At 37.6% G+C, this 13,865-nt stretch overlaps 1 protein-coding gene and 1 pseudogene across 2 annotated transcripts; one reads left to right on the top strand and one right to left on the bottom strand.

Annotated features, from left to right (window-relative positions):
• The window catches only part of LOC137997582 (uncharacterized), a 20,664-nt pseudogene extending 17,844 nt beyond the window's left edge, over nt 1–2,820 (top strand).
• A 7,074-nt stretch (nt 2,821–9,894) lies between these two features.
• LOC137997589 (uncharacterized) lies at nt 9,895–13,228 on the bottom strand. 2 transcript variants are annotated; one of them, XM_068843666.1, is made up of 4 exons: nt 13,095–13,228; nt 12,887–12,918; nt 10,777–11,055; nt 9,895–10,357 (listed from the first exon to the last, which is right to left on the bottom strand). In XM_068843666.1, exons 1-4 carry the CDS (start codon nt 13,126–13,128, stop codon nt 10,331–10,333), a joined length of 372 nt encoding a protein of 123 aa, XP_068699767.1. In that variant the 5' UTR covers nt 13,129–13,228; the 3' UTR covers nt 9,895–10,330. The 2 variants fall into 2 exon arrangements, 1 of the variants encoding a protein (XP_068699767.1); XR_011122508.1 differs by lacking the exons at nt 9,895–10,357; nt 12,887–12,918; nt 13,095–13,228 and adding an exon at nt 12,672–12,734 and having other exon boundaries at nt 10,417–11,055.
• Between the last annotated feature and the right edge of the window lie 637 nt (nt 13,229–13,865).

Below are 13,865 nucleotides of genomic sequence, written 5' to 3' on the forward strand. Positions count from 1 at the left end.
ATTATCCGAGGTTGAGAATTTAATAATCAGGGAAATTCGAGAAAAATCCGAATGCTTCTCTTCAGGAGTTGAACCTTACCTGTCTACGACGTGCTGTGATCTTCCCATTACGTTTCGGAAGCTCTACACTGAGCTATAGGAGACATGGGATGTACTTGACCCATTAAACTACAATGTAGGTTCAGCGGAAAATTGCCTCACCGTACTGCTGTGGCGATCTAAATTGTCGAAATAGAACACATTTGCGATTGTACCGGAATATATGATGAATTTTAATCCAGGTTAATGAAATGAAGAGATTAATTTATCTAATTTTACGTGGGATACAGTGGTAGAGCTTCCGAGCTAGTAATTGCAAGGTCGTAGGTTTCCACTCCTGCAGACTTGTAAATCTTTGTTATGGACTCGTGATAATGTATTTTACCTAAGCTAAGTTCGGCCGTTACCTAAATTATGCAGCTCCCTATGAGAGCACACGCAGGTCGCTAGCGAGCAGGCCTTCATCAATCCATCCGTGCATCTTGAAATAATCTTAGCTATATCATAACCCAAAGACACAATCGCTGATCACAAACAAAACCACCAAGGTATCTTTATATTCCAACAACGGTTACACTTTTTTCAATCCCGTTTTACGCTGTAGAAGTCCCTTGTAAAAGGAGCAATATCTCTGGAATCAAGTTTCCTGAACGTCTAGTGACATATCACGCTTAATAGTAAATCTCTGCTCCCATCACAGTTATTGTCTTTTAAAAAACATTTTATTATTTCGTTAGCTTAATTAAGAAAATTTAAAAGGAGGTGCCTTATTTGTTGTTTTGTTTAATATTGTGCTATGTTTTTCTCTACTTTCTGAGACTTCATGCCACCCTCAATTCTTTCAGGCACGCCTTGTTTTGTACCAGAATGGAAGTGAAGTTCTGTCAATGAAGTTCAACGCGTCTGGCACCAGTAAGCTGGATTGGTTCTCCAAGGACAACCTGCTTTCTTCTCCATGGATTGACCTTAAAAATGCTAGTAGTTTGCAACACTTTGAAATAATGGGTTCATTTAATCGATCCTTTGAGATCAGTCACACCTACGCAGGTTGTCCTATGGATACTGGATGGCTAGTCATTGGCGGCACAGGTTGCCCCTGGGAAAGACACGACCGCAATATCACTCCTAGCATTCAGTTTAACAAAGCGAAAGTGGTCATTAATAGGAACGATTTTGGTAGGATTATTTTATGTTCTAGCTCTTTAACTGAGTTTAATTAATTAGAAAAATTAAGTTGTTAGAGGAAGATGACTTGACTTAGCGGACACGCCATTACTAGATTCACCACTTTTTTTAAGGACTGACGTCAAACCCCAACACTATATTCAAACAACACAATTGCAGTGTATGGCACCAAAGTGACGCTGTTAGATACAGTACAATGTCTCATTGGCGCACACTCATTTGCTGGCATCCTGTTAATACCAATAATTTGTCCAGCGTATAAAGTGGCGGCTTAAGAGTCCTTCCGCCGTCCAGTACGTTTTAGTCGAAGCTTCGAAATGTAAGCTGTTTTCTGGTTAGTGAGTAGTTTTTTTTTGCATCAAGCTAATGTACCACGTGCTTGTACTTATATTTACCTCGTTGGTGACACGAGACACAGCCTATCGAAGAAAATAATACTGTTCATTCCTTTAAAGTGGTAAAAACAAAAAGACGTGCAACGACGGACTTGCAGTTATTGAATTGTTGGTTATCTCTGGCCGGCTTATTTCAATTGTATCCATAAATGAATACATTCTTGTAAATTAAAGATTCAGAGAAATTAAATTTTTTTCTCTACTAACGCCTTCTTTAAATCCCGAGCCCCACATCAAGTCACTGAACCCTGACTTGTAATCAGTGCCTCCACTGACATAAGGCACTATTTCATACTATTGACCAATTGGAGCCTACAGTTATAATTTTTCTTGCCTGCGTTTCATCGTTCAAGTAATGTTGCAATTCAGTATATACCGAGTTTTGCCGTGTCTTTTTTATCTTGCAGCCAATGTTGGGATCGCTGATGTGCTTGCTGTGTTCATCCGTTGAGGGCAATACGAACGACTGCAGCTTGGGACTGAAAAGCCGTGTAACAGGAACTATTAACTTATTATTAAATACTCTTCGCCTTCGATTATGTAGAAGCATAGTTTATTTTAGACATCGCTTGGTCAATTGTGTCATTTACCCTGCCAACATTATTATCTCCTAACTGTAACGTTTACGTCACTAACCTTTTTTTTTTTTTGATTCACTGCCTAATTAATAACTGTGCGTATTCTTCCTTCCTGAATAGATCCCTTTTATAATTCTATCCTACATGGATAAGGAGCCTAACATATGGAATTCGTTTCCTATTGTCAAGACAATTGTTTTGTTTGTTTGTTTGTTTTTTCCGAAGATGATTGGTGTTTTTACGGTCGACTTTTTTTAATTGTTATGTTAATACACTTTTCATGATGATTTTTATCTTTTATGCGCCTGAATTCTTCGGCTACCGTAGATGAAAAAAAAAAAAAAGAAGAGAAAAAAAAAAGGAAGCTCAACAAGCGTGCACTTTAACCGCGAAAACGTTCGAAGCTCATTCACTGGCGTTTGTAACATGAAGAGTTATGTAATCGAAACCAAAGAAAATAAAATTAAATTAAATAAGAGTGGATTTTAAATAAAGTGAAAGAAGTGTTATTGATCTTAGTTTTGAAATTTCCAACACATAATATCAGCAGTGGCGGGCAAAGCTATAATACAAACATTTGATTTTTCAGTATTGTTACAGTGTCAGCAGAGCTGTTAGAGACAGAAAAGGTCCCCGTTTTGAGCAACAAACAGAAAATTATTTGGAAGATTCTGAACATTCGTATAAGCAGAAAAGTACAATGTAACTGATGCTGCTTTGAGGGACGTGGGGATCACACAATCAGATAAAATACTTAAGAAAAACCCTACGCTCTATAATGATTGAGGATACAAGTTATTACTATACTAGGTCCTGATATTTCTTTAAATTTTCTTTTTCTTTTCATCCTACATCCAAGTACTTGTGAATATCATCCTTTAAGGACGGTGCCTACTATTGTTATTGAGCATACGTTCTGAGCATCTCGAGATACTCGGATTTCATATGGGTGATGCTTATTAATACAGGGATATTTTTGCGCGGTTCAAAACTATGCGGAGAAAGCAGAACTTAGCAAGTGCTCTTGGTATTCAAAAAGAAAATTGGGGGTAACTATGCATTTTTCTGAGATAATTAAGCTTCAATTTGGAAAAAAAACGTCATAAGTTGCTTTTTATTTCAAAGCTTTTTACAAAGACCCCAAGTTTCTTTTTGTATTTCAATAACAATTGTTAAGATCTGCTTTTCCCGCATATTCAGTAAACAGCGCAAGAATCCTTTTGAATTAGCAGGCACCGTCCTTAACGTTGGGAGTTGCATGCACATTCGCCATTAATTTGAGGTTCCCATTCTCTAGGAGTCTCTCTGGCACAAGCTTGTACCATTTGACCACTTGCAAAAATCCACATTTATACTTTAGGTCCCAGTGCACTACCCTTGCAATGTAATCTAGCCGTCCCATTCATTTTACCTGAAACGATTTGGAGCATGCATTCACGATGTGACCAAATAGGTTGCCTGATGAAAATTCCGCCCCTGGGGCTTTTCTCGGCCTTCCTGTCGATCTGATAATTTCTTATTGCCTGGCCATCTTGAGCATCAATGATTAGGGATCCAGTTTCCCCATTAAGGCATTCCCTCTGAAGGCATTCTTTTTCGTCAGCACTAATTTTACTCTCATTCGACCACATGGACTAGCCATAAAGCCCTTCTCTGGAAACTTTGCCATCCATGCCCTTCAAAGGCCATTGCAGATTCAAAGTCATAAAGGTCTCAATCTCCCATCCTGGGTGGGCATTTTTTACTCACTGCTTAGAACGTGACTTTGCAGTAAGATTTTAGTTTGCAGATCACCATATTTGACAGATATGAACTTTCCTCCTTTCTCTCTAATTAGGTTTGTATCCTAATTTATTATCAGATTATTTCTCATATTAGGAACTAGGTCCTTCAAGTCATTCTTTAAATTCTCTGGTATCCCTGACCTACGAAAGAGCAATTTTAACCCGAACAAAATTATAATTTTTAAAGACTCTCTGCCGAACAGCATGCATAGCGCGCCTCGTCTCATGTTTACTGGACCAGAATTGACGAGCTCCCAAAGTCAGTGGCGTCAGAGCTCAGTTGGTTAGAGCGTCGCACTGGTATCGAAAGGTCACCAGCTCAAACCACATCGAAGTCCTGAATTTCTCAGGCTTCTCCTAGTCTATGCAATTGCTAAAATTGCGTTAACTACTGCGTGGATCAGAGCTTTACTTGAAAATAACGTTTGCAATGAAAAAAGTGGTTTCAAATTTCCTGGGGGCCGCCCTCTTAAATAATTATGTGGTTACCGTTGCTCTATTGTTTTGATTATGACTTAAAGAGCTTTTGTTAAGAAACAATAGGGGAACCATAACGACTCACAATTATTCACGATGGCAGCACCAGGGAGATTTCAAAACTAAATCAAGCCATTCGGAAATTTATTTATTTATTTATTTATTTATTTCAGATACAAACACTTTCGATGAAAAAAATTCAAACAATTTTGATTGTAAACATTGATGTCCGCCCATTTCTGAACAACCTCAGGTTTTTTTATTGTAGTGTTTTCTTTCTTTGTCCCCTTATGACCATGAAGCAGCTCGTTAGCCTCTATGATCCGAAACTACAGTACTTTTAGGCTTAACCACCTTGAAACGTTTCCCTCCTCTATTTTGTTGTCATCAAGAAAGTGGGTACATACCAACATACCTTTATTTCGCACTGAATTATATCCCGATACCTTCACTTACTGATCTGATCATACGGGTTGGGCAAGAGATTTTAGCTCAAATTTGACCCTGTCATACAAATTTAATTTATCCGTTATAGGAAAGTGGTTGATCTTTATCATATCAACAAACTGATATCCTCCCTACTGCTGCATTTCTCAGGGGAGCACTGCCACCAATAAAAATTGTGATAGGGTATTTTCTTACATAGTTATTCTTTTGATTTTGACTCAGCCTTGCGTTTGTCCATCGGTAGTTTGCCAGTTTTTCATGCTCTTAGGCAATACAGGCCCGCAAGTTATCTGTTAGTGCAAGTATACCCAAGCATTCTAGGATGTGGGACAATAGCAAATCCCCAAAAGTCTAACTAACCCATGGCAAAGTTCGTTTAACCTCTATTTCTCAATTCCTTCTGGGGGCTTTCCGTGCAATATATGGCTGGTCTTTGGTATCGCAGATCCTTGTTAATGTATGGCACATTTGAGACACCCTGCGGTCATTTTTTGTGCAGATTTTTATTGCTCTGTAGTTGCTTAGTGATGCAGCCATTTCAGGGTAATTCATTATAAGTTTGACCATGTGACGTCCAATCTGGAGAGGGTCTTATTGCCAGGCAGACGTGTGTGGAATAAGTAGGTGGGCAAATCGAAACATTTTTTTAGACAAAAATATTGCAGAAGGCCTAATTCTGGTTCTCTGGTTAACATGAAATCTTGTTAGTTATATAATTACTACGGAGTCTAAAATCCGAGTTATTCAAGGTTAATTTTGACAAAAAAGTATTTTTCCTAAGACATATCTACATATATAAGCTAAGATGACCTTACAAAACTCAACCTTTCTCTTTCTTTGAAAAAAAACAATGCACTTGTCCAAAGTGTTTGCATGATTTGGCTTCACCATAGGGGGCAAAGGGTCCACTTTAATAGTGATTTCTTGGATATTGAAACTTTCTTTTTGCGCGTGCCGCAGGGATCTATTCGTGTTCCGACTCTTTTCTCGTCATTTACATTAATGATCTTACATGTGCAACTGCTTATATTTCTACACGTCTTTTTGCTGATGACACTTTATTAACTACCCGTGGTAGAGACCTTGATAGCTCACTGTATCAGATTAATACTGAACTTCCCAATACATATAACTAGTTATGTGCAAACAAATTGACATTAAACCTGGATAAAACGAAGTACATAATACTTTTAACTTTAGCTGGTCAACCCTTAGATGTAGCATACCTTTCATGTAACATACCTTGGTTTAGTCAACGACTGTCGTTTATCATGGCATGGCCACAATGAATACACTCGCTCCAGGATACGTAAATAATACTTCAATTAGAAGTATACACACACATACTTCAATTAGATTTTTATATATAATTTATTTATTGTCCCAGGTCTTAAGTTATTCATGCAAGTATTATTGTTTCCATGTTTCCGCGATTTGATATTTTTTGTAAACATTAGGGCATGCTGTTAGTTCTACATTTTTCTCCCCCTTTTCTCTCCTTTTGTTATTGATTCTGTGTGAAACCTGCATTGATATAATGAGAATAAACATCTTATCATTATGATATTAACTTTTCCTGCTTGCAGAGGTTTACTGTTGGAAGAGGAAAATGAAGGAAAAGGAGAAATCTCGGCCATCAACCATATCACATCTCAGTCTATGACAGCAGAAAATGACATAACTGTTTATTGTCAAGAAACCAATTCATTTGAATTTTAGAAAATAAATAAAATACCAAATGCAACAGGAAATGGCATTCAACCGAAACAGCGGTAATTAAATCTACGGATGCAATACTTAGCGGCTTTGATAAAAGTGAACTGACGGCAATGGTGTTATTGGATATGAGCAAGGCTTTCGATAGCATCAGTCATGAAATTCTGTTACTTAAGTTGAAGGATGTTGGCGCCTCTAACACCTGTCTCCAGTGGTTTCGCAGTTACCTCAGTGATCACCAGCAAAGTGTAAGGATAAACTCTACGTTGTCCGAGTCCCTGCCACTAAGTAGTGGTGTCCCACAAGGTAGCATCCTGGGCCCACTCCTTTTTAGCATTTATGTAAACGACCTTCCTGCTGTTCCACAGAAATGCATTTCCCATAGCTACGTAGATGATACAAAGCTTCAAGTCTCCTTCAAGCTTCAGAACAAAGACATTGCCGTGGCAGAAATGAATGAAGATTTATTTAAAGTGTGTAACTGGTGCTTCAGAAACTATTTACTTCTAAATCCTGATAAATCCAAACTTATGGTGTTTGGTACCAGAAAAATGCTACCCAAGCTTCAAGATATCACCCTATATTTATTAGGGAAGGACTTATCACCTAGTGAAACTGCAAAGGACCTGGGAGTGTTATTGGACCCTCATTTATCGTACAACAATCACATTATTAAGACCGTTTCGTCATGCATGTCTTCTCTCGGGCAGATTAACCGCGTCAAACATGCATTCGACAGAAAGACCCTTTTGATAGTTATTAATGCCTTAGTTTTTAGCAAATTGTTTTATTGTTCGAACGTGTGGGCCAACTGCTCGAAGTTAAATATCGACAAACTACAATCGGTACAAAACTTTGCGTGTAGAATAGTAAGTGGAATTCGGAAATATGATCATGTTAGGCCTGAACTGAAACGCCTTAAGTGGCTTCCAGTATCCAGTCAGCTTTATTATCGAAATACCATTTTGGCTTTTAAATGTATGAATTGTGGTGCCCCTGAATACCTGAGCACTATTTTCACCAAACGTTCTGATGTAAATAGTTATACAACCAGGAGTTCCCAATTTTTAAATATCCCTCTTTTTAAAACTGCCTCTGGACAGAGAACTTTTTATTACCGAACTGTTAGCATATGGAATTCCTTGGAATCTAATCTGAAACTTTGTAGCAACGAAATAATCTTTAAGAAGCGTTTAAGGAACAAACTGCTAAGGGATTTTTTAGGAAGTGATTGATATCGTGATAAGTAGTTATGTAATTGATAGTGATGATTGGTTATTTTAATCTTGTAAATCATTTAAATAATTATGTAAATTATTATTGTTCCTGAAAAGCCCCTTTGGGGAGGTTCAATAAAGTATGTATGTATATGTATGTAATGCAAAGGTTTTCAACTATTGTAACAAATTAAAGTTGCTTTGCATGAATTTAAAAGTTTTAAGATGACTTCGATTCAAGCATTTCCCTATTCAGAAAACGTAGGTTTCCTGTTGTTTTCAATTTGTTTAATGTTCAAACCCACTTGCCCAGGTATGACAAAATAGTTCATGTCTCGTTTTGCTTTAATTAATAGAAGTGGAAATTTATAATACGTTATAGGTTCCTCCAGAATTAGGCACCTGTTGACGTCTTTGGACCACAATTTTTTTCTTCTGAAAAATTCTGGGATTAATTTGATGACGCAAGGTGAAAGGCGATCGAACTTTCCAATAAGTTGACTGTGTCACATTTCAATATTTCTTAACTTTTTATCTGACCTCCTTGTTCACAGGGATAAATCTTACACCGTAATCATCCAAAATTAATTATTCAGGAATTTAAAATAAAATTAAATTAAAAAATAGAAACTTGTTATAAAATATTAATCTTTGAATCAACAGTTTTATGGCTGTAAATATATATGACAACTTTAGCCATCGGCCTGTTGGTATTTGATCACCATTGAATGAAGCAGGAACAACTAGCTAGAATTTTCAACGCGAAATTTGCACTGTCACGTATCAGTGTTGTTGGTAAAATGAAGTCACTGAGTTAAAGGAAACTTAAGTTTTAAATGAGAAATATGCATCTGACGACAATAATCTTGTTCGTTAGCCTTGGGTTTCCCTCTTTGGATGAGCTAACTCAGATGCAAGCACAAGTAAGTCGCTTTAGTTACTTCTTTAAAATAAAATATTTAGAGCTCCCAAATAGCAGATGAGGCATATTCCAAGGATTCTGGTACTAAAGACATTCTACGTCAGTGGAGAGTGAAATGAGACTGATGATTAAGAGTGGTATTTTTAAATGGACTTTTTTCAAATGTTTCAATATAACCTTAAAACGAAAGAGCAGAGAACCAATATTAGCGTTGACAAAGAAAAATCCATGAAGCTCTCTCGCTTAACGAGGGTTGAGCTCTCAAAATAGCAGATGAGGCATACTGGTACTGGTACTGGTACTGGTACTGGTATTCTCTTTTGTTGTTATCATTCTCTTTCGCTCTCCTTTCGTTTCTGTTCGAGACATAGGTCCTCCAGGCATCATGTAACCTTATCAGAGCTTCTAAAGATATGCCAAAATTTCAAATACAGAGAAAAAAAAAGCTCTAAGCAAATTAAAAATAAACACTCGGCTTTAACTTAACATCCCGCCGATGCTTGACTTGAATAACTTCGTAGCCGCCAATGTGGACCACAGATATCATGATATGTCAAACTGGATTGAAACCAGCGAAAAATGCACAAAAAAAAATCCTCCAAACCGTTTTCCACCTGAACACGAAATAGCCTTGTAGCCGCATCGAGCAGAGAAAGCACGCAAAAAATGAAGCCTCGCTTATGTTCAATTGAATTAATCTGGGTTGAGCCTGCAATCCAATCGAAAACCAGTACCTGGTCAGCGGTCAACTTAAAAAAACACAGCTGACCTCGGTGAGCTCCAAGCTTGAGCCCGCGATATGGTCGCGTGATACTGATCAGCGGATACCTTGTTTTGACAGGTGTCATTGATAAAAAATGGATGTCCAATATCAAAGATGTATGCCGTAAACTAGCATGATACTGGTCACAATGGCATACATGGACGGGTGGACTACGGACGGACGTACGTATGCACGTACGTATGTACGGACGGTTGATGACGTCATGGCTATAAAACCAAGATTTCTCGCATCACAATCGTTCTCCGCGAACGGGCAATCCGCTAATATTATAAAGTAAAAAAAACTTTAAAAGAAAAGTGACCATTATATACTTACTGTTTACTTACAGTTTATTTACCCAAATATAAAGGAACACATTATGAATACAAATATGGTATTGCATTTAAATTTCGTATCAGCAATCTTGCTGTATGATTTAGTACTTCAGAAAATCACTTGCTGTTAATTTCCCAGAACATTGTCATTTCATTATGCATCTCGCATATGATCTGTTCTGTACTGTAATGTTATAATGGCCTTCTTTTTAGATTGCAAGACTCTCTCATAGACTTAACATTCCTTCAAGGCCTCAACAAATTATCTTTTTCTTTTAATCACACCAATGAAGTTGGGCAGGTGTGCATTCAAAAAATGTTGTCAAATTTATGTGTGCTTCAGTGGGTACTTTTACTTATGTTACGTTTGTGTTTACTGAGGACTAAAAGTGAGAAATGTTCTCCACACAATGTTCTCCTGTCCAGTTTATTTCATCGAACTCTTACTTGTGCTGTACTTACAATCGTCATCTTATTGAACTGGCAAGCCTGGCAAAACCTTTTCAAAGCAAATCGTAAAGTACAATGAAACAAGATATATTATTCAATGGGGGTAATTATTTTGTTTCCTGCTGCTGTTATTTTAAAACGGTAATGGTTTTGCTTTTCCATAAAAAATATCTTAAGACTTGCTTAAATTCGAAGCCACAATCCAATTCTTTCTTGTGTAATATTTTTGGTAGTCCTGCATCTAAGGGTTTTCTTTCCACTGTTATTTTCACGTTAAAAATTGCCGTTAAAATTGAGGGTGAGGGATGGGGTAAGGTTGTGTGTGAATTCAATGTTGTGTGTTAGAAGGTTATTATGGGCTGTGTTTTTTTTTTTTTTTTAATGGACAACAACAAAAATTCTCCTAGGACCTCTACCATGCGCTGTGTTGGAAGATTAATTAACAATAATAATTCAAATCAGACCCACCGGTATGGCGTAATGATGGAATTCCTGACTCCGAACAAAACGAGTGGGATTCTTATATTTGTCTGTAGGAAGTAGTTGACAAGCATGTTCTTTTAAGTTCGCGTCTGACGCAATGGCCAAGTTGAACGAGAAACAGTCCACATTGTGAAGACATGCAAAAGCGCACTGGATATACCCCGACACGTTAACACTTTCCAACAAATTGGAGATATTTAATAAATGATTCAGGAAGGCCTTGAAGTTGCCATAACGAAGGTTCTGAAGTTGACCTCTTTGGATCTGTTTAAGTAAATCGAAAATATGTTATTTAGACCCGTTCAAAAGAGTGGGCCTTACCTTGCCGAATCCACAGGCGCCCCAATCTCGGTGTGAGGGAGTATAAGGATTTCTATGGAAATCCCGATAAAAGACCTGAGAAGATAATTTTACGAAAAAAAATCTTAATTAAAAAGCCTAACCTTATTACCACTGTGGATACCTTCCTTCCTGTGAGGTTTTTTCTTCCCAGATTTGACGCGAATTGATCCATTATCAGTTCCTCTGTTTTAAACGGTTCTCCTAACACTCAATTCTCAGGAGCCCACCAAATGAGGTCAAATACTCCTGGATAAAAATTAATGTTCCCATGGTTAGAATTCCACCGTGGAATTCCAGGGCAAAGGTTTATCTTTCATTTCAATCCACTAGTTGCCCAATGAAAGCCCTGCCAGCGACGTCAGGCGGCTGTTAGTGTCCCAAACGAAACAATAAAACGGTGAAAAAGATCTTCACGAACTTTGAAGACGACACAGCAATGGTTGAGTTCCATTTGGTAGTGAGTCTTCATCGGCCTTGGTTTGTCGTCCCTGACGACGTTCGACGACGAAGACTCGTTACCAAGCCACAAGAAAATGACTCGTTACCAAACGAACAACGGTCGCCTTGTCGCCTTCAAAGTTCGTGAGGATCTTTTTCACCAAAATCTAACCGTGTGAACATTTTATCCAGGAGTATTTGACTCCATTTCTTCTGAGAATTGAGTATTCATCCTTGTTATTTTATTATGACCGTTGACAACCGAGGAACTGATAATGGCTCACTTCACGTCGAATCTGGGAAAAAAAATAGAAAAAACCTCACAGAAGGAAGCAATCCACAATGGCGATAAGGCTAGGCTTTTTAATTTAGATTTTTTTTTGTAAAATTATCTTCTCAGGTCTTTTATAGGGATTCCCATACAAATCCTTGTATTACCTCACATTGAGTTTGGAGCTTGGGCGCGGCGCCTGTGCCGAGCCAGCTGTTAATTATGCGCCTGCGATTAGCCACGTGTAAAGGTTGCTGTGTTATGAATCAGATTGAATCATTCCGAGCTCTTCTTACATGCGTTGGATATATAGAAAAAAAGGAGTATTTTTGGCATTGGACTCATTTACAAAATGTGGCTTAATTCGAGAAAGACGTAGTCCTACGCAAAAAAACAAACAAACAAACAAACAAAAACAAATTACAAATTACATTAGCCAAAATCACTGGATAATCCTAACTACAATAAAATTGGACACTATTTCAAAGTTAAATCTATTTGGAAAACCCTCGTTTTTCTTTTTTGAGTTCAAATGGCAGTTCTTTACTGTTGTACCCGGAGACTGCTTCATCCTTCACGGTTTTTAATTGTTTACAAGAAATAAGTTCGAGATTAGAAGTGCGATTGCTTGGGTCGACGGAAAATGATATTCAGTCAGCTCATGTTAAGTGCGACATTTGAACCGCCCCAAGGTTGAAAAAAAAAAGATTTTTACCACGCGTACAGATTTTGCATTATGTCGTACGCATTTATCACAACCACTCAGGCAAAACTCTTTTTTTTAGTGTTGCTTAACGAAAAAACTCGACAACCTTTGGACATCCTATACCTATTCTCTTTCTTGATAAATTGATCTCCATCGAATCCTCGGTCAACTAAAATCTCCGCCGGCGTCTTCATCTGGTGCATGGGAAATGAATTATCATTTGATTATTAAAGTAGGGAGACAAAAAAAATGCGGAATTACTTGATCATTTGATCTCTGGCTCTTCTTACCTTGGATTTCCTTTTCATTGCAACTTCGAAAAAAACGAAAGAACTCACCTGTGCTCGTTGCTCAGTCCGCTCGACAAAACCTGCAAATACAACACTAATAAACAGGGCTGCCATTGGAGGATGCATCCTATGGCTTCGATAAGGCTTTCCGATTACCTTTTAATTGTAAAAAGAAGACAGCAGCATTGAGTAGTTGGAAAGGGTGTCTCTCGTCTAGGTAGAAATTGAAAGCACTAGTTAAACATTTGCAACTCACCCGTCAATCTGTCAGTCTTGATTGGGTCATGCATAAACTTAAACGCAATAATTTGTCATGTTCCCATTTATCCTCGCAGGTGTTGCTTCCTCGATTTTCCCCTTTTTGCTTTCGTCATCAAAAGCACCACTACTACTACCACCACCGCCTTCGTTATCCTTACGACCATTATCTTCAATTTCACAGCTCTGAGCTTGACTCAGGTTTTTTGTTTGTTTTTTTTGGTTTGACATATTTTATCAATGGAAACTCAATGTAGACTTTAATTAAATTTCGTATAGCCCAAGGAGATGACATTAAAGGGGATGTTGTTTTTAATAAGTGCGTAATAGAAAAACAATTCAAGGTTACAAGGTAACTAAAATGCAAATTTGAAACCAAGGGTGATTTTCTTGCGTAATTTTCAAACATCTTCTGTTTGCTCGTCCAAAAACAAGACATTTTAAGGTTATCAATATATCAAAATGTCTTTCTGAGTCACGTAAAACGACTATGCTAAGTACTTAAAAAAAGAAAAAAATTTGAAGCGGATACAATGAGCGCAGATTAACTGTTTTATGGTAGTACGTTTAATGTTTTTTGACGAATATGTTTTTATATGGGGCTAGCCACATTGAAGTGAGAGTTGAAGATAAATAAGTATATATCTCTCTACCCGCAAACATAAATGGCATCTACAGAAAAAAATATAAAGCATGCCATGTCTTGTAGAAACGCTGTCTGAATTTCCAAGTTGCTTTAGTGAGGATCCGTTCAATCCCATCCTTTTTT

This window comes from Montipora foliosa, chromosome 3, assembly GCF_036669935.1.
Source record: "Montipora foliosa isolate CH-2021 chromosome 3, ASM3666993v2, whole genome shotgun sequence".
Taxonomy (NCBI): domain Eukaryota; kingdom Metazoa; phylum Cnidaria; class Anthozoa; order Scleractinia; family Acroporidae; genus Montipora; species Montipora foliosa.

What these genes read in the sequence shown, in the direction of transcription:
- LOC137997589 (XM_068843666.1), bottom strand. Translation starts at nt 13,128, where the DNA reads ATGCATGACCCAATCAAGACTGACAGATTGACGG. An exon ending in GGACTGAGCAACGAGCACAG is followed by an intron (nt 11,056 to 12,886) that starts GTGAGTTCTTTC and finishes TTACTTAAACAG; the next exon opens with ATCCAAAGAGGTCAACTTCA. An exon ending in TCCATCATTACGCCATACCG is followed by an intron (nt 10,358 to 10,776) that starts GTGGGTCTGATT and finishes TGCTTTGAAAAG; the next exon opens with GTTTTGCCAGGCTTGCCAGT.